The 20,072-nt window shown below is 36.4% G+C and overlaps 1 protein-coding gene across 3 annotated transcripts; it reads right to left on the bottom strand.

Moving 5' to 3' along the window:
• Positions 1-1,521: 1,521 nt before the first annotated feature.
• Positions 1,522-19,691, bottom strand: COPS5 (COP9 signalosome subunit 5). Of its 3 annotated transcripts, XM_086695798.1 has the most exons (9): positions 19,567-19,691; positions 19,280-19,475; positions 16,516-16,750; positions 15,438-15,566; positions 14,743-14,808; positions 14,020-14,105; positions 9,267-9,378; positions 4,117-4,265; positions 1,522-1,761 (listed from the first exon to the last, which is right to left on the bottom strand). In XM_086695798.1, the coding sequence occupies exons 1-9, from the start codon at positions 19,646-19,648 to the stop codon at positions 1,677-1,679; spliced, it is 1,140 nt and encodes a 379-aa protein (XP_086551924.1). In that variant the 5' UTR covers positions 19,649-19,691; the 3' UTR covers positions 1,522-1,676. The 3 variants fall into 3 exon arrangements, with proteins under 3 accessions (XP_086551924.1, XP_025778279.1, XP_025778280.1); XM_025922494.2 differs by lacking the exon at positions 19,567-19,691 and having other exon boundaries at positions 19,087-19,380; XM_025922495.2 differs by lacking the exons at positions 19,280-19,475; positions 19,567-19,691 and adding an exon at positions 19,079-19,210.
• Between the last annotated feature and the right edge of the window lie 381 nt (positions 19,692-20,072).

Raw genomic sequence — 20,072 nt, 5'->3', positions numbered from 1 at the left:
TGGATTAACTGTATTTAAATCTTAGAATGAAAGCTCCTAGTATGTTTTCATGGTGACTCCAATGACTCCTTATTCTTTCATGTCAAAAACTTAACCATTCAGCCCTGTCATTGTTCCTAAAGGTATTGCTGAAGACTGTGGCAGTAGATTGTTTTGGCTGCTTGTTGAGTGCAGTCATTTTTTCTTAAAAGGTATAAAAATGGAGGTCAGTTTGAGCCATGTGAAATTGGGGATACCTGCTTTTATATAGAGTTACAAAATAATGGGTACCTGGCTGGTTTAGCGGGATCTCGGGGTCATCAGTTCAAGCCCCACATTGGGCATAAAGATTACTTAAAAAAAAAAAAAAATTAAAGGGTTACAAAATGAAACCAAAATGCTAACATATCACATCAACCATTGGAGAATGTATTTGGATACTAGTATTAATGGGCTTCTTCATCTTACCATAGACTACCTCATTGCTAAACCCAATGGAAAACTTTTAGGCTTTGTTTTCCTTGACCTTTTTGGCAGTGTGTCAGGTCATGAGTAAATTACTTAAAAGTTTTCTGCTCCTGTGGTCTCGTTTTCCTCTGCCGATTTTCATATTTGATGTTTCCATGATTTGTCTTCTTTTCACCATCTTCCACAAGTCATTTCATTTGCTCTCAGCCAGCCCTCACCCCCAGATCTCTCAACCATGCTCTTAGAAACATCAATCTAGTACATTTCTGCTGTTTAAAACCTTTAAGATCCCACTGCTATTGGGATAAAGTCCCAAATGCCTCTGCAGGATCTATACACATCTGTTAAAGTCATCTCTTGCTACTTCTTACATCCAACTGGACACTCTCAGGTCTGATGGAATTTCAGTTCTTGAAGGTACTAGGTTCTTGCTCTCTGCCTCTTGCCTTCTACACATTGCTATACTCTCTGCTTATAAACTTGCCTCCTCATTTTGCTTTTCTGGCTAGTCCTCCTGTCTTTTAAATTTCATTTTTATGTCAGGTCACTTCCTCCAGGAAGCTCACTCTGGGAACTCCTCTCTGGTTTAAGTGTTCCTCCTGAGTTTCCCAGCACACTATTTCTCCCTTCCTAATACACACAGGTTCTTGTTAACTTAGCTTTAGCCTCCATGGTAAGTTCTGTGAAGACAGTGGCCTTGTCTATCTGGTTTAGAATATCTGCAGAATAAAATTAGGCCTGTTCAGTAAAGGTACTTGGTAAATATTTGAATACCTAGAAAACCTATGTTAGGCTCTGTCTTAAGTTATTTATTGTTCAGGAAAATAATTTCTGGTGTGACTTGGTTAACATTTCATAAGAACAAAAAAAATCAAATTATATTTTTACTAATGGACTACCAAAAGAAGGTATAGGCAAATTGAAAAGTGGCTCTGATAATCAGTATGGCAGGTAAAGTGCTGAAATTCTTTGACTTAGATAGGCAAGACTCTTTAAAAAATAGGTTCCAATAAATATTTCTTTCCCTTATATTTAAGAACATTAAAGGATACTAGAAAAATAATGAAAGAACAATTTCATTTTAAAGAGCTTTATTACAGGATGTTAATATTCAGGACACTTCAGAGCACCTTATACTTCTAATTAGATTTTTGGTAACTGGTTTTAAAGTGTTACTTGAGTATTTTTCTCATATTGGCTTTCAGTCAAAAAGCCTACTTAGTGACTGTTTAAGAGATGTTAATTTGATTAAACAGTTTATCTTTAATAACCTGAGACATCAATCCATGGATAGCTTCTATGGTAGTTTTACAGCTGCAAAGAAAAAAACACATCACATAATGTCACAAGAGCTGAAAACTTTCGAAAATGCAAGTACCCCCCATTTCTATCCTTGTACCCCCAATAATGATTTTCATTTCTATTCATACTCCACAAATCACAACAATTTACAGTTTACTCTTCTGATTTTTAGCCTTCTGCATATCTTTTAACCATTTCATTACAGTTGACCTTTGAACAATGTGGGGGGTAAGGGTACCAACTCCTCGGCACAGCTGAAAATTCACATGTAACTTTTGACTCCCCCAAAACTAAACTACTAATACCCTACTGTTGATAGGAAGCCTTACTGATAAACAGATGATTAACACATATTTTGTATGTTACCTGTATTATATACTATATTCTTATAACAAAGTAAGCTAGGGAAAATAAAGTGTTAAGAAAACCTACAGTCACACTACTATACTGTATTTATAGAAAAAAAAACTCATGAATAAGTGGACCCATGTTGTTCAAGAGTCAACTATACTTACTAGAACCTTCACAAGAGAATAACAGTGTAAAATATGATCTACAGTAAAACCGTGGTTTGCAAGCATAATTTGTTCCAGAAACATGCCTGTAATCCAAAGCCCTCATATATCAAAGCGAATTTCAAGAACCATTGACTCAGTTGTGATCATGCGCTGTTTGGCATCACATACTACTCGTATTGCAAGACATTGCTTGCTTATCAAGTTAAAATTTATTAGAAATATTTGGTTGTTTTGCAGAATACTTGCAATCCAAAGTTTTACTGTAATTCATAAGTTAATTTTATTACTTATCAGGAGTTTTGGGGAAAGTCCTGTTTTGGAAGGTGACTGAAATTATATATGTCATAATTAAAGACTGATTCTAATATTACATTAAAATCTGTTATTCCTTATTATTTATTATTTAGAATAAAAAAGATTTTAAAGAATCCTATACTTTTTTTTTCTGAAATAATCACCAAAGGTCAAAGTTACAGTGGGTAAACGACTTAGATTTTAGAATTGATAAAAAATTAAAAGCAAAAAAAAAAAAAAAATACAACCCAAACAAAACAAAACAGGAAAATTCTCTACTTTTGTACTACTATTTGTTTCCTTCCTACTTTTCTTCTTACATAATTGGAGACATTCCCATTGTGAAATTTTTGCTTCATAAGAAACTGAGATATAAATGTAGATAAAATTACAAATCACAGACAACATCTAGATTAGCAAAAACATACACTCAGTGCAGGTACCAAAAATGAGACCTAATATCAAAGAAAAATGTAATTTTTATCCAGGCCACCAGCCCTATGTCTTCTAAAAACTCATGGAAAAGAAAGGAATGAGATGATTTTAACCTAAGATGGCTCCCTCCTAACACACTTGGCTTTCCCTTCTCCTTCCTATTGACCAGTCCAGTTTTTCTGCATACCAAAGTGTCAGTTTATAGAGATGTCAACATAGTTTTCCCTTCCTCTCTGCTTCTAATTATCACATTAAAAGTCAAACCTTCGTGAAAGTAAATGTTATTTAGATTTCTTCCCAGTCCTCTATGTATCTGAAGGGCCACCTGATTATTTTGTAAGTTATCAGAGAACACATTCTAGGTTTGTTCCTAACTAATTTTTGGGAGTGAGATTTGGGATACTAAATTACTGTATTAAGGATAATTTCAGAAGAATCACTTAAGAGAGATGCAATAATTTCTGTGATATTTAGGGGTTTGAAACTTCATAAAAATGTGAAATTTGATCAATTTAAGAAATCTCAACATAAACCCTTAACAGATGAGTAAGATAGAATAGATTGGGATGTCCCTTTGCAAAAATTTTTTCTTTTAAAGATGCAGTGATGGGGGCGCCTGGGTGGCACAGTCGGTTAAGCGTCCGACTTCAGCCAGGTCACGATCTCGCGGTCCGTGAGTTCGAGCCCCGCGTCGGGCTCTGGGCTGATGGCTTCAGAGCCTGGAGCCTGTTTCCGATTCTGTGTCTCCCTCTCTCTCTGCCCCTCCCCCGTTCATGCTCTGTCTCTCTCTGTCCCAAAAAAAATAAATAAACGTTGAAAAAAAAATTAAAAAAAAAAAAAAGATGCAGTGATGGATTGGTTTTCTTTGTTATACTTTCTAGCTAAATCTAAAAAAGGTGACGGAGTTTTTCATTACATTACCTAGATCTTTAAGCCTTTAATGTTTTAACTTGAATTTTCTAGGTTCAAATGTGCATTTGACAACTCCTGAAAGTCTCAAGAAATTAATACTCAGGTACAATTCTAAGTTGTAAATAAGTTGAAAAGGAATTTGAATCCTACTATATATAATGTGCAAATTTTGAAACAAAAAGAGGTGCAGGAATAGATTTGCTCTTACCTGTCTCTTGTAGCTTTGGCAAGTTTGTCTTCTGACTTTCTGTCATGTGTTTCTAAACCCAACATGAAACTCCCTCGTCCCAGCTGGGCTTCTGACTGTTCTAATTTTTCAGACAAATCAAAGACCTGACCAGTGGTATAGTCTGCATTCTGTAGGGAAAATGGTATTGTGTCAGTGTGTGTGTATATATACATACATATATATATATATGTATGTATATATATATGAATTAACTTTTTTCTATTTAGAACATTTCATTTACAAAGAATTCTACCATGAAGTATAAGTAGTGAAGAAATCAAATTTATTTGTAAAAAACTGACTCCAAAGTTCAATCAGTTCAAGTTTAGAGTTTTCCCCCTTTTATAATTTAAAGATTAAATTTGAGGGGCGCCTGGGTGGCGCAGTCGGTTAAGCGTCCGACTTCAGCCAGGTCACGATCTCGCGGTCCGTGAGTTTGAGCCCTGCGTCGGGCTCTGGGCTGATGGCTCAGAGCCTGGAGCCTGTTTCCGATTCTGTGTCTCCCTCTCTCTCTGCCCCTCCCCCGTTCATGCTCTGTCTCTCTCTGTCCCCAAAATAAATAAACGTTGAAAAAAAAAAAAATTAAAAAAAAAAAAAAGATTAAATTTGGAATTCTTTTCGACTCCTTAAATCTATTATTTGTTATTATGAGAGGCTTTAAAGTACACAGGTCTGAGTCTCAGGTCTGGCCTTGCTGCAGATTAGTCGGAGGCTTTGGGAAAACTCCTTTACTTTTCTGGACTTTCATTTTCTGAAAGTGGAGGAGGACAGCAGTAATTTCTACATTAAGGCTATTTATGAAGATTACATTAAGTGATGTATCTAAAGTAACATATATAAAGATCTTAGGACTGTCCATGGCACCTGGTAAAGGCTTAATAATTGTTAGCTAATTGTATTTGTTCTCATTGAACTTTCAGAATTAGTACTTAACAACAGTTTTTAAAAAATTTGTTTTAGCTTTTGTGATTATAAAATTAATAGTTATTGCAGAAAATTTGGAAAATGCCGAATATAAAGAGAAAAGGAAATACCTATAATCCCTCCACCTAGCTATAACTAGTTATATTTTAGAATATTGCTGTATGCTTGCTTAAACACCTACATTTGGTAAGTGCTACATACACTGTTTTGTCTGTTAATATTTTATACTTTTTAAAAAGAAAAATTTTAACAGTTACATATGTAACTTAAGCGTTAAACACTTAAGCATTTTTATGGGATATCTAAAATACAAAACAAATTTTCACAAAGATGAGTTATGAAGTACATATTCCATTTCATTTATCTTCAATAGAAGAGAATGAAGATTAATAAAAAATTTGGCAACAATTAATGTTACTCTATTTACTCAGACTGTAAGACATGTACATGAAATACAGTTCATCCACCAAACATGAAGTTATTTGCCGTCATCAGTCACTACACAGGGCCTTTTACAAGGCTACCAGTTCTTCCAATGAGTTTATAGGCTGATAATATTTTTTAATGATGCAATTATATTCACTTTGTCTAGATCTAAATGGTTTAGGACACCAATACATTCTCTGCCCCCAAAGATTTGAAAACTAAGGTTTGCAGACCACTGCACATTTGGAATATTTATCTCAAGCCTTAAAAATGTAGGATAGCAGCAACAGTTATACTGTTAAAATGACATAAAATGACATTATATTTCAAACACATGGAATGAGTATAGGAAGTAATTACTTAAGTCAGAAAATTACTTTCTTCTGTAGTTTTTAGGTTATATGCTTTAGCTGGGGAAGGAGAGGAGTTGAACATATATTTATAAATTTTTTGTTTTAAATGCTGCAATTTACCATATATAAAACCACAAGAGGAAATATAATTTAATCTGTACTTGATTATTAATATCCTCAATACATGCAATGCTAGAATACAGGGATAGCCATTGGCTGAGTATGTAGAGCTGTTTGCCTTTACACAAAGATTTAGATTGCTCTGGTCTTAGTGTTTACTCCCCCTGCTATCATGTGTCACTTCTGGCTGTTATTAGGAAACCTGCCTATGAGGAAATAACTCCATATAAAGCATTTAGCAGTGTCTGGCACAAAGGAAGCACTTAATGAAAGTATGCTATAATGATCACTCTCCTTTCTTCTAATTTGCTACTTCTGATGGCTGAGGGTAAGAAATAAGAACAGGGGCGCCTGGGTGGCTCAGTCAGTTAAGTGTCCAACTCTTGGCTTTGGCGTAGGTTATGATCGCATGGTTAGTAGGATCGAGCCCCATGTTGGGCTCAGTGGTGACAGTGTGGAGCCTATTTGGGATTCTCTCTTTCTCTCTGCCCCTCCTCTGCTTGCACTTTCTCTCAAAATAAATAAACTTAAAAAAAAAAAAAAGAACAGAAGGCTTGTCAGAACTGTATTTAAAATCATAGACACTTCTCCAAAGAAGACATCCAGGTGGCCAACTGACACATGAAAAAATGCTCAACATCACTCATCATCAGGGAAATACAAATCAAAACCACAATGAGATACCACCTCACACCTGTCAGAATAGCTAACATTAGCAACTCAGGCAACAACAGATGTTGGCAAGGATTTGGAGAAAGAGGAACCCTTTTTGCACTACTGGTGGGAATGCAAACTGGTGGTGTAGCCACTGTGGAAAACAGTATGGTGGTTCCTCAAAAAATTAAAAATAGAACTACCATACGACCCTGTAATTGCATTACTAGGTATTTATCCAGAGGATACAGGAATGCTGATTCGATGGGGCACATGAACTCCTATGTTTATAGCAGCACTATCAACAATAGCCAAAGGATGGAATGAGTCCAAATGTCCATCGATGGATGAATGGATAGAGAAGATGTGGTATATATATACAATGGAGTATTATGCGGCAATCAAAAAGAATGAAATCTTGCCATTTGCAACTATGTGGATGGAACTGGAGGGTATTATGCTAAGTGAAATTAGTCAGAGAAAGATAGATATCATGTAACTTCACTCATATGAGGTTTTTTTTTTTTTTTTTAAATTTTTTTTTTTTCAACGTTTATTAATTTTTGGGACAGAGACAGAGCATGAACGGGGGAGGGGCAGAGAGAGAGAGGGAGACACAGAATCAGAAACAGGCTCCAGGCTCTGAGCCATCAGCCATCAGCCCAGAGCCTGATGCGGGGCTCAAACTCCCGGACCGCGAGATCATGACCTGGTTGAAGTCGGACGCTTAACCGACTGCGCCACCCAGGCGCCCCCCATATGAGGTTTTTAAGAGACAAAACAGATGAACATCAGGAAAGCGCAACAAAAATAATATAAAAACAGGGAGGGGGACAAAACATAAGAGACTTTTAAATATGCAGAACAAATAGGGTTATGGAGGGGTTGTAGGAGGGGGGGAATGGGCTAAATGGGTAAGGGGCATTAAGGAATCTACTCCTGAAATCATTGTTGCACTACATGCTAATTTGGATGTAAATTAAAAAAAATAAAATTAAAAAAAAATCATAGAAAATATGCTCAAGTGAGGCCTTTTCCTGTTAACAAACAAAAAATAACAGTAACCTATTGAGGCTTTATTATATGCCAGGCACTTTGCTAACTACTTATTTATATAAAGAATTTCATTTAGGGGCGCCTGCCTGGCTCAGTCGGAAGAGCATACTGACTCTTGATCTTGGGGTCGTGAATTCCAGTCCCATGTTAGGTGTAGAGATTACTTAAATATATAAAACTTAAAAAAAAAAAAAAAAAAAAAAAAAGAATTTCATTTAATTCTCAGGGTACTTCCTGATGTAGGTACTATTATCCCTGAACCCAAGAGAAGGTTCAGGCTCATTAAACGGCTTTCTGAAGGTCACATAGCTGGTGAAGTGCCAGAATTTTCTTTTTTCTTTGAACTGAGTTTATTTCATACCAAATTTTGTGGTTTAACCATTATGCTATACTGTACAATATGAGGTGGCCTACTTAAAGAAAAAGGAAAGCAACTGTTCCTGACCAAGCTGTAAAATACCTTTTTTTTTTTAAATTTTTTTTTCAACGTTTTTTATTTATTTTTGGGACAGAGAGAGACAGAGCATGAATGGGGGAGGGGCAGAGAGAGAGAGGGAGACACAGAATCGGAAACAGGCTCCAGGCTCTGAGCCATCAGCCCAGAGCCCGACGCGGGGCTCGAACTCACGGACCGCGAGATCGTGACCTGGCCGAAGTCGGACGCTTAACCGACTGCGCCACCCAGGCGCCCCTAAAATACCTTTCTAAGTATGTTAGGTTTTAATGATAATTGGAAAACATTCAGTGACTTATTTTATTTTTTGCTGCCCAGCATCTGCTATTTTAAGTTAATGGTATTCTGATTTTCTTCTGGGGATAACCCTTCCTAATTCTTAGTCCATGTGCTCCTGAAAGAGTTTTTTCTACCCCAGCCTAACAGTGAAGTATATAACTTGGCGCAGCCACTCTTGGTGGGTGTTCATTTCCTTGGCCCGGAACAGGTTTAGGGATGGGAATGTGACCTAAACAAGGCTCAGACACAAATGAGGTTTGGCCTGGGGTTATGCGTGAGTGTGTGTATTTAGATGTTCTCTTTTGAAGGGGAAACTGAGGGGTTGGGAGGTCCCAGGTTAATGCTGACATCTTATTTTCAGCCTGAAACTGAAGCTAACTGATATGAAATCAAACCTGACACAGAAAGACCAAGACTTAATAATAATATATGAATGCAAACTTGCTGTGCCTGAAGTAAGGCCTACTCCTGGACTTTGCATCTTACAAGATTCACTTTTTTGTTTAGCCCAGTTTGGTTGGGTCTCCTGTCACTTGTAACTGGAGTCCCAACTGAGACACCTGACAGAACAAAAAAACACTATTTGTATTTTTCTCTCTGGAAGTCTCTTTAAGGCAGGGGCAGATTTCACCCGCAACTGACTGCTTATATTTGTCATTTGGACTTAGTCTCAGTAGTATATGACAAAGACCTTGGCTTGGCCTAGTATCCCAATCTAGGTCTGGTCATACAGAATCTGGTATCAGCCCTGATATCTTGGCCAAGTCAGGTATAGCCTTTCTACGAAAAAGGGTTCCAGATATTAAACCACTTATATAGCTTAGATAAAATTCAAATGCATCCCTTGGAAATATAGTACTTACAGTAAGCAAGCTAGAGGAACTCAGGGTATTCACCCAGTATTTATTCCACAAAAGCTCAAGCAATTTGCGATCCAATGAAGATTTGAAATATGAGACTTCTAAGGCATAATACCTACAAAACAAAAGCACAAATTTAATAAGTAAAAACAAAAACCAAAACAATTCAACCATATATAAAAGTTATGGCCAAATTTAAAGAATTACATTTTATATCTAAATAGTTATGTTTTAGTTTTTAGTTCAATAGAACAATCAGTAGCCACAGGTTCCTTATGCTTCTTTTAAATCTTCTGTTAACTAAACTTTCTTGTGTTATATTTCTTCCCATTGTAGAGCCCAGAAAGTCCCCCAAGCTAATCAACAACCAATCAGAACTTCTGAATGACATATGTTTATCTATGTTATTGAATGTTATCTATGTCTGAATGACATATGTTTATCTATGTTATTGAATTCATAAATTCTAGCCAATAGCACATAAACTTAAAGAATTGCCTCTCTAGGGTCAACGATAATTTTTGATAGGTTTTTAAATATACTGAAAATGACATGTGGATTTCCCATTTCTCCCTTTCTAATCTCCTAATTAGGACCTACTACTTTTTGGGAAAGCAAATTTTAAAGCAGAGTCCTTAGAGTACCTTAAATTCTGCTTCTGAAAGTGCCTAACTTATAATCAGGGAGAGCAAGAAATATGAAAAATTTGGTTGAATGTATGAAAAAACATATTTTTTAAAGTAATAAATAGGTTTTGTATATTAGTAAATACAAAGAAACACAGGGACTTCTTTACCTTCAGGAGCCTATTACTGTTTATAGGGGAGATGTGGTATGGATACACAAAAGATTAAATATGTGTGCTGAATAACAGGAAGTGATGCTATAGTGCATATATAAAATTAATCACCTACTAATTAAATATAATTAAATGAGTCCTCTTAGTGTAGACAGAACTGCCAGAGAAGCCCCAGGAAGAAGGCAGGACTCAGAGTAACCCTTTCATGAGTCTATGGTGTGGATATGTTAACAGCAAGGAGGGCATTAGGCAGCATCCACTTACAAACAGGAAAGCCACAAAAGGAACGGTAAGTAAATCACTTTGTCTGGACAGTTAAGCCATAGCAGAATAATGTCCAGTTGGTGGAACACATTATATAAAAGATTAAGAATTTTAAACTTTATAGGTGGGGGGATGGGTTAAATAGGTGATGGGGATTAAGGATTGCACTTGTGATGAGCACTAGGTATTATATGTAAGTGCTGAATCACTAAATTATATATCTGAAACTAATATAACATTGTATGTTAACTAAGTGGAGTTTAAAAATAAAAACTTAAAAAAAAAAAAAGAAATTTAAACTTTATCTTCTAGATAGTGGGGACTCCTGGAAGGTGATGGATATGGCCAAAGAGGTGTTTTACAACAATGATATAGCCAAAGAGGTGTTTTAAGAAAGCTGGCTGTGGTAGGATGTCTTACAGAGAAACTGTAGGCAGGAAGACCACAAAAGATACTATTGCAGTGCAGCAGATGTGAAGACAGAAAGGCTCAGGCTCAAGTTAGTTGTGCAATTAAGTGAGGGCCTTTTCAACATTAAGATACCTGTGCAGATCTGAAGAAGAACAGGACATAGCTAGTGAAATGTGGAAGTGGAACAGTGTATTTTTTGAGCACCTGTTATTTCCTGTGTACTTTACATATATTCTCATTTAGTCTTCCCTATAACCATACAAAGAATGCATTTATTATTCCCAGTTTATAGACAAACATTTACAGAGAAAGCCTTAAAGCTAGTAAGTGGCAGAGAAAGGAAGAGAAAGGATATGGAAAGTTGTATCTATTATCAAAAGCCTCAGTTTTATTTTTACATCCAGACTGTAGACACTTGAGAGTATTTAAGAAGTGAAGTGCTAGGTGGAAAGGTCAGCTTTAGAAAGGAGGGGTTGTATTGCTGATACTTGAGGAAAAAAGAGATGAGAGGATGAACATAGCAACAGATATTCCAATTTATAAAGGATGGAAAGAAAGGGAACTCAAACTTGAAGTTTTAGAATAGGCTTTATGTTTTAAAATTTATGGATCACCTTAATGTAATTACTGTTTTAATTCCATAGGCTGATGCAATGAAAATTTTTGTTTAATATGTAGTGATTAGCTGCAAATCTCAGTAGCAGAGTTGAAAACAAGAAGAACATTCAAAATTACTTGTGGAGCTAAATCCTCATCTTCTGTACAGGAAGTCAATAATAGATACTGCCTAGAACTGAAAATCGAGAAGTAGCACTATCAGCATGTTGTTTGAAGAGATGGGGTAAATACTTACAGGAATATCTATAATAATAGTTTAAGTGACTGTCTCTGAGGGATGGGAAAGGGAATGGTACAAAATTGTTTTTCGTAGTAAGTTTCACAGAACCATTTTACTCTTTAAGCCATGTTCCTGTATAAATACTGACAACATACAAGCTTATTTAAAAACACTTTGTGTCCTATTTTCACTAAAATTCTTTAAAGTTGAAAATATTTACTATCTACATCATATTCTATGTTTAAAACAGACTTTGGATGTGCAATATGATGTGGGATTTAAAATAGGAAAGAAAAAAGATCAATATAAATTGCAAATACCTCATCACCAAATACTTTAGGAAATGGATCTGTAAGCAGCCTGCTCCAAACCCCTGCTCTTTCAACTTGGGACAAGTAAGCCACTCATTTGCCCTATGAAAAAGTTTACTCTCTTATTTAGGAACTGATCCTAAGAGAACATCTTTGAATATCTTAGCAATTCCAGGCTCAAAATTCTAGGCTCTAGCAATGAAGATAGCTAGAAAGTGGCTATTCTTCTCTGATGGACTCTTATTTCAGTAAAACAGGAAATGCAGGTTTGTTTAGATACAGAAAGCATAGACTGCTTCAGTCTTTGTTTCAAAAGCTGCAGATGGTGAAAACAGCAGTGTAGGTATTAAAGGTGTAAGCTTTTTATACCACTGTAACTCAATATAAATGAAAAAAAAAATTGTTACTCTGAAAATGAAAGTATCACAGCAAAGGTGTTTCCATGCTTAGGAGCAATTCTCTCAAACAGGAATGGTTTAAATTTTTTTCAATAGGGCAAATTATGTGATTTAATCCCATGCCTCTAACTTAAAAATAAAAAAGAATATATTTTTTTATAAGTATGTCAAAGATGACAGATATATTTAAAAACTCAATTTTAGAAATTCTAGAATTTTCTAAGAATTTCTGAACAGAAAAATAAGAGTAGTAGTACATGGGTAGTCATGGGTATTCCTAGAAGTTAAGATAGGAGGTATGGAGAAAATGGGATACTAAATAATCATTTAAGTAACATTTTTTGGGGGGTGGGGGATGCCTACCCTTCTGTGTGCCATGCCATGTTTAAAATGTTAGGATACAGCAGTGAATTAATTCTAGTGTCATGAAATTTACATTCTAATGGGGTCAACAAGGAAGCAAAAACTTATCAGATGGTCCTAAGTGCTAAGAAGAAATATAAAGCTGGGAAACTGAAACACAGAATGACAGGAAGGTGTTATATTAGACAAGAGGACTAGTGAGCATTCTCTCTGTTAAGGTGACCCGTAAACAGATATTCCATGATTGAAGTAGTTAGTGAGCCATGTGGAAATAAGGAACAATTTTCCTGGCAGTGGGAACAGCAAGTGCAGAGGCCCTGAGGCAGATATCTGCCTGGCGCTCTGACAACCCTAAGGAAGCCACTATGGCTGGACTGGAAAAGCAAGGGTTTTGTGATAGGAGATGAGCTCAGAGAGGTAGTAGGGGTCAGATCACATAGGACTGTGTAGTCCATGGTAGGACTATAGATCTTATTCTTGGTGATACAGGACATCATTCTGGAGAAGGAGGAATGTGATCTGACTTACATTTTAACAGATTCAGTTTTGACAAAAGATCTTTAAAGGGGTGAAGGGCAGAAGCTGGAAGACTAGTTAGAAGGCTAGTAGTGCTCTGGTTCAGGATCCAGATGGTGTTGGCTTGGGTCAATATTAGGTAGCAAGATATATTTAGAAGATAGAGAACACTGTTTTCATTGCTTTAACACTTCTAAAAACTTAGATATAGGGGTGCCTGGGAGGCTCAGATGGTTGAGCGTCTGACTCTTGATTTTGGCTCAGGTCATGATCTCATGGTTCAAGAGTTTGAGCCCTGTATTAGGCTCTGTGCTGGGAGTGTAGGATTCTCTCTCTCTGCCCCTCCCCTGCTCACTCACTCTTTCTCTCTCTCAAAATAAATAAATTAACATTTATTGAGATGTAATTCATATACTGTAAGATTGACTATCTTAAAGAGTATATATAATTCATTGGTTTTAGTATGGCTTCTTTAAATTTTGGAGTGAAATGTTTAGGAAGAATTTTTGCTAAATGGAACTTGGGTACTTTGAGGGCTTGTAGACATGCTAGTGTCAGGCTGGCCCTGAATACAACTTCTCTCAACTGTCAATTTCATTAATGAGCCAACTATCTTGTACACTGATATGTTTATGGTTGTGTGAAAGGCAAATAACATGTTAGGTTAAAACAATTATTAATAAAAATTTTAAACATTATCCTAAATTTTATATTCTTACTGCAGTTTTAAAAGGTATTATGAAATACATTTCATCTGAACCTTTATTCTCATCTGTAAAATTAGGGGCTTAGACTGGATGATCTCTATGGTTTCCTATGATGACTTTGGCATCAGATACATTTTAAAATTACTTACTGTTTGCAGTGTACACCAAAGTCTTCTATTTTATTAAGTGGGATAGTCTGGTACTCAGAAGGTCCTTCATCAGGCGGTTTATAGCCCTCAACAAAAATGAAGAAAAATAGAAGGTTTAAAAAAAACATAGAAACATGTTTCTTATGAAGCTTTCCATTTATGGAAACATTAATTTTGGGGAGCCACATATTGAACTTAAACATTCCAGTTAAAAAAAAAAAAGTATATTGCTTTTACTCTCCCTCAACCCCATTTGGTGGCTGATGGCTGGATTTTCATTTTTCTTGTCAGGTGATATACACATATGCTAATATCTATTTCAGATTGCAGAGAAGGAAACTGATGTTTTTAACTTGTTTGTCTAGTTCCTGTCAGAATGCCATGGGCATACAGAGACTTATTAACAAATGAAGACTACTTTTTAGTAAAGTTAATAATATATAGCACATGACAGTGCAGAGCCTGCTTGGGAGGCTCTCCCCCCCCCCCATTCTTCTCCCACTTGCCCGTGTGTGCAGTCTTTCTCAAAATAAATAAACATTAAAAAACAAAAAATACATAGCATAAATATGTTGTCTTTTGCTAAGGACAATTTGTGGTAGTTAGACTGCTATTTTGTAAATATTTTTAAATTGTTTTAAGTCAAAACAAGATATTAACCATAATATGACTTTAAAAATAAGTCATTTAAAAATTACAAGGAGTTAAAATTTTAAAAACTACCTTTGGGTATGTCCTAAAGGCTCCAAGATTCACCTTCCCTGCAGATATTGTTCTTGTTGGGTCAATCTACAAGAAAGATATATTTAATATATATGTAAATACTTCATTTGTTTAAATGTTATAAAGTTAGAAATACATATGTATATACAATACTACATGCATGCACACACACACTGATTAAAATAAACCAAATAATAGAAAAAATAAGGAAAAAAATAACCAAACATGATAAAAAAGTTCAATAAAGTGGGTAAGTATAGAAATCTCATAGTGAATTTAGATCTAGTTATTATACTATTTAAGAATGTTATTTGAAGACTTGTTTAGCCCTTTTTCAAGTTTCCTTTTACTAGATGAACAATTTCAATCTTTCTTATGGATTGCATCTAAAACACTGAGCATAGCAAGAGCTGCTCTAGCAATTCCTGACTTACTCAATTCAGTCAACATTACTGAATGCCTATTATGTGCAGGGAACTGAGACATAGGTGCTGTGATCACCCTCATCCTATAGAATAGGACAAGAGATGCAGAGTAACTTGTTCAAAGTCCCAGCTTATAAGAGGTGAAATTCAGATTCAATCCTAGGCATACTGACACCAGATCATTGCTCTTTACTATAGTTGTTCTCAGTATACTTGCTTTAATAAATCTTTGTGAAGAACTTAATTAAGACTGGTTGCAAAAATACTTACTACTACTGCTACGAATGGTTCCTGGAACTGCTGATTGAGCATCTGAGTACTAACGTCTATCCCAGAAAGCCAGCAGCCATAGCCAGGATGGCTATGATACCAGCCAATTGCATTTTCAAGGCGGCCAACCTAACAAAGAAGAGGGCAAAGAAGATTGAGGTTTCTGTTTAATCTTAGAAACACATGTAATTTGTCTGTTTACATAGCATTATGATAAAGTAATAGCATGCAGAATAGTTCATAGCATATGCTGCTTTCAGGTTAAAAAAATTTTTTTGGCATATATAATACCTGAAACATAATATCTGAAGCATAAAATTAACAAGAAGTACAGTAAGGTTATTTAGTCTCCCTCCCACCTTGTTTCCCTCAACTATCCTGTTCCTCAGCCCAGATGTTACCACTATAACCAGTTGCTTACATACTTATCTTGCAGATATATTCTTTGCATAAATGTAGATTAATACAAAAACAACAGTATACCACATACAGTGTTCTATACTTTGTTTTTTCACTCAAAATATTGTGGGGTTTGTTCCACGTAAATAAAATATATAGATAACTACTTTTTAATTTTTATTTTTCTTAAAGGCTGGCTTGCAGTTCATTGTATGGATATACCATAATCTATTTAATCAGTTTTATATTCAGGAACATTTAGGTTGTTTCCAAAATTTTGGATTTAAACATACATCTGATACTGAGTGTGAGAATTAAAAATTTTTATGGAGATATAATTGACATATAACATTGTATTAGTTCAGGTGTACACCATAATGATTCAATATATGTATATACTGCAAAATGATCACTATAAGAAATGTAGTTAACATTCATCACCATACATTAGGTACAACTTTTTTTTCCTTATGTTGCAAACTTTTAAGATCTACTCTTAAGTATAAGAATTTAATTTAAAAAAATCCATGCTAACCTCGTATACATCTTACATAGAAATTGTTGAAAATAACTTAAATATAAACTTTAATGTAAAGAGGATAGTTTTAAGTTTAGAAACTCAAGAGTCGCCATGAGACTCTTATTAGAGTTACTAAACTTAAAGAAACAACGTTTTTACCTGTTTGGCGTTTTCTATATATGCAGCCATGTACTCATATGCAGCAGCCTGAGCATTTACTCGGGTTTCAGTGCCCTCTACAGGCAAAGCAAAACTGTCCATAATGATCATGGTTTCACCATCCACCTTTCCCAGCATTAAGCCCATCACTTCTAAGTTGCCTCCTGATCTGGCATGCATCACCATTTTCAATAGAGCCAATGCTGAGATTTTGCAGTACTTAAAGTAATGGTGACTATAAAACAAAAGCACAGTATAATTAACTTTCTTTTATAAAACACAATTTCAAAGACAGTTTTTGTGAAGACAACAAATAAGTATTGAAGGAATTTACAGTGATGGGAGGGGGAGAAAGATTGTAGAATATGGGAAAGAAAAAGGAAGCAGAAGTTGCTGCAGGGGGCTGGAAATGATAAACATGTCAGAGTCCTGCAAAGTATTTCCGTTTAGGGGAATGGAAAAGTATGAAAAGCTTTTTAAATATGCTATTCAAGTACAAAGGAATTATATGACCAGTTCAAAATCTCGGATTCTGACTTTAGTTGGATGGCTGTGCCTAAAGATTCTCAGGTCTAACTTTCTGGCCTTATCGTTAAGAATGTGGACTCTGACATCCATCTGCCTAGGTTTGAATCTTTGCATTGCCATGCTAGCTGTGGCCTAGAGAACCACTTAATGTCTGTGCCTCAGTTTCCTCATCTTTAAATAGGAATATTTCAGAGTTGTTGTTAGGAGGAAATAAAGTAAGTGAAATAACGTATATAAAGTGTTTAGCTTAGTGCCTAACATGTACTAAAACTTTGTAAGTGCTAGCTGTTATTAGTCTTAACCCATCTTTTACAGTACTCTTAAAAATCAGTGTGTTGAAGGGTGTGGTTTCTTTCTGTGTTATCTGCTTCAAAATTGAGAATGTAGCTCTAGTATCTTTAGTTCAGAGTTTGTCATCTGTGGATGTGACTAAACTACTCTTCACTACAATTACATTTTCCCATCTCACTGACACAGCCCAAGAGAGCTAGGATGAATATAATTAATTAGAGTCACAATCGGACAGTAGGGGAAGCAGATAATTTCCAAATATTTAATAGGCTACAGCAACCTAAAATGCATAGCCTGCTCTAGAAGTAAGCAGACAAGCAGTCTTTGATAACTGTCTTTAATAAAGTGGTCAATGTTTCTGAGAAGCCTTTTTAAGATGTCTGCCCACAGGTTTCAATCCCAACTGAAAAATTTGGAGACCTGGTATTGGGTGTCCAGACATGAATTAAAATCTTGGCTCCCCCATTTACTGGGAAAAAGAAAAAAAAGACAGTTACTGTGTTCCTATTTACATACATTGTAGACCATTTTTTAATACATTATCTCATCTAATCTTTATGACATTACCATAAAGGTAGGTCTTAATTCCTTTTTACAGATAAAAAATGAAGACACATTAATTTTCTAGGGCCAATTAACTAACTAGTGACAGTTATGAGGTTTGAACTTCAGTCTATTGTCACTTAAGAGTTCATTGCCTCAGTGTGATCATGAAATAAGTTACTTATATTTGCTTGTTTTCTTATATGCAGAAAAGTAATGAAAATACAGTACTGCAGGGGCACCTAGCTGGCTCAGCTGGAAGACCATGCCACTCTTGATCATGGGTTTGTGAGTTCAAGCCCCACGTGGGGTGTAGAGATTACTTAAATAAAAAAAATATAGTACTGGGTTATCATGCAGATTAAATAATATATGGAAATTCCTAGCTCAGTGCTCAATCTGTATTAAATACTTGATAAACACGGCTGAATCTGAATACTGACAAGAGTTTGCCCTTGTAAAAAACTGAAAAAGACGGAAGAATTTTGTTGTTGACACTGTTGTCTTTTCTATCTTTCCATTTGACAGACTGCTCTTTTTACTCTCTCCCTAGCATAATCTGCTTTCAGGAAAGGTAAGTGCTGTGGGTAAACAGTCCTTGACTTGTCATCATTCCCAGGGACACAGGGCTTTTGCTAAGGGGCAAAGAGCTTTAAACTCTATTGATATAATTCCTAGCTTATGTGAACTGATGAAGTAATATTTTGGGAGACTGGGTGGACCCTCGTTTCTGAAACTGTTATGGCAATCAAAAATTGATTATAGATCTCTAAAAGATGGCTCATAGTTATTTTAGAGGCCCTTGGGCTGACTTAGTTTTTGAAGACAGGTTCAGTCTCCAGTCTGAGATCAGCTGGTCCTAACCAGGTGTATTATCGACACAAGGCTTAAGGCAGAGTGCGGCATATATATGATAATACAGATACTGAGAATTGACAAACCAAAAAATCTCTTGTCGTTTTTCTCTTACATCCTCTGGAGGCAAACGGGTTAAAGAGAGACAGAAGGGGGAGTCAAAGCAAGCCTCCCTAGAGGGCCTTTGGCTCTACTTGCGGAGACAAAAGGTGGATCAAAATTTCTCGGGCGCATATTCTTCTCCCTGCCCATGAAAACACAAGCTCTCCACCCTCTGCAACTCCCGCTCCCTCTGGGTGTCCTAAACTCCCGCCACCCCTTCCCTCCCCTGCGTCTCGCCAGGGACCTCCTCACTCCTTAGTCCAGGGCTTCGCCGCCAGTATTTCCTGCTGCTGTTTCTTGTCGTATTTGTAGATTTCATCGATACTCTGGGCTTCCTGCATGTTGTTGGCCAATTCCCAGGTTTTCTGAGCCATACCACTCCCGGACGCCGCCATTGCGAGGAATCGGAGAAGTTGTCGCCTCCACAACCAAGACGCAACTTTACCTCGCTGGGTTCTCAGGTGTGGGTTTCGGACCCTCCCGAGCACAGGTGCAAACTCGTACTAGTCTCTCGAGGCAGCCATGACACCTAAAACCGGAGGTGAAGTCGGTACAGACCATTCGCGGATGGCGGGAGGGCTTCCGGGGTGCCACGATATAAATAGCGGTTACATAATAGAGACAGAAGAATCTTCTTGTGGCTGAAATGAGAATATATTACCTTAAAAAAATTTTATGTATGAATAGAACAAACACAATGATTGGGCATGGGAATGGTATAGCCTTCCGTACCGGAAGAAGGGCACGTTAACGTTATGCTAGAAACTGGAACCGGTCCTCTTTGTTCGTACTGCGCAGGCTCGGCCTCCGCCATGTTAAAAATGGGTAGATCCGTGAGATAGGATGGGGGGAAACTGTTTTCATGTGGGTGTAGGTACCTCAAATAAAATGTTTGTTGAAAACCTAAAAAATAAGTATGTCTGTGAAAAACTTGAGATATAAGTAGTTCTGGATGCGGGCTAAGACGAAGTTAAACATGGCATTCTAGTTGCAGATGAATTGCTGCACTTGCGTAAAATCCTAAGGCTTCTTTGGTGGGTTGGCGCTACACTTCTGTAGCAGGGTGTTTTCTGGCATTCCGAAGAGGCTGTGGAGACTCGTGGAAGGCTAGGACCCCTGTATTCTGACCTGTTTGTAAAAATTAACATCTACAGGAGCTGTTCGTGTTCTGAAATTCTAGTACCCAAGTCTTAACATTAGTTACGGCTTAATAAACCACTCCCTGTCCCTGAGGCCAA

The sequence above is a fragment of the Puma concolor genome, chromosome F2, assembly GCF_028749965.1.
Source record: "Puma concolor isolate L17-30 chromosome F2, mPumCon1.1.hap2, whole genome shotgun sequence".
Lineage (NCBI taxonomy): Eukaryota > Metazoa > Chordata > Mammalia > Carnivora > Felidae > Puma > Puma concolor.
The sequence above is the reverse complement of the archived record's forward strand: the minus strand, read 5'-3'. Positions and strand labels throughout refer to the sequence as shown.

What these genes read in the sequence shown, in the direction of transcription:
- COPS5 (XM_086695798.1), bottom strand. Translation starts at nt 19,648, where the DNA reads ATGGCGGAGGCCGAGCCTGCGCAGTACGAACAAAGAGGACCGGTTCCA. An exon ending in GTTAACGTGCCCTTCTTCCG is followed by an intron (nt 19,476 to 19,566) that starts GTACGGAAGGCT and finishes TTCTCATTTCAG; the next exon opens with CCACAAGAAGATTCTTCTGT. An exon ending in ATATAGAAAACGCCAAACAG is followed by an intron (nt 15,567 to 16,515) that starts GTAAAAACGTTG and finishes CTTCTTTGTTAG; the next exon opens with GTTGGCCGCCTTGAAAATGC.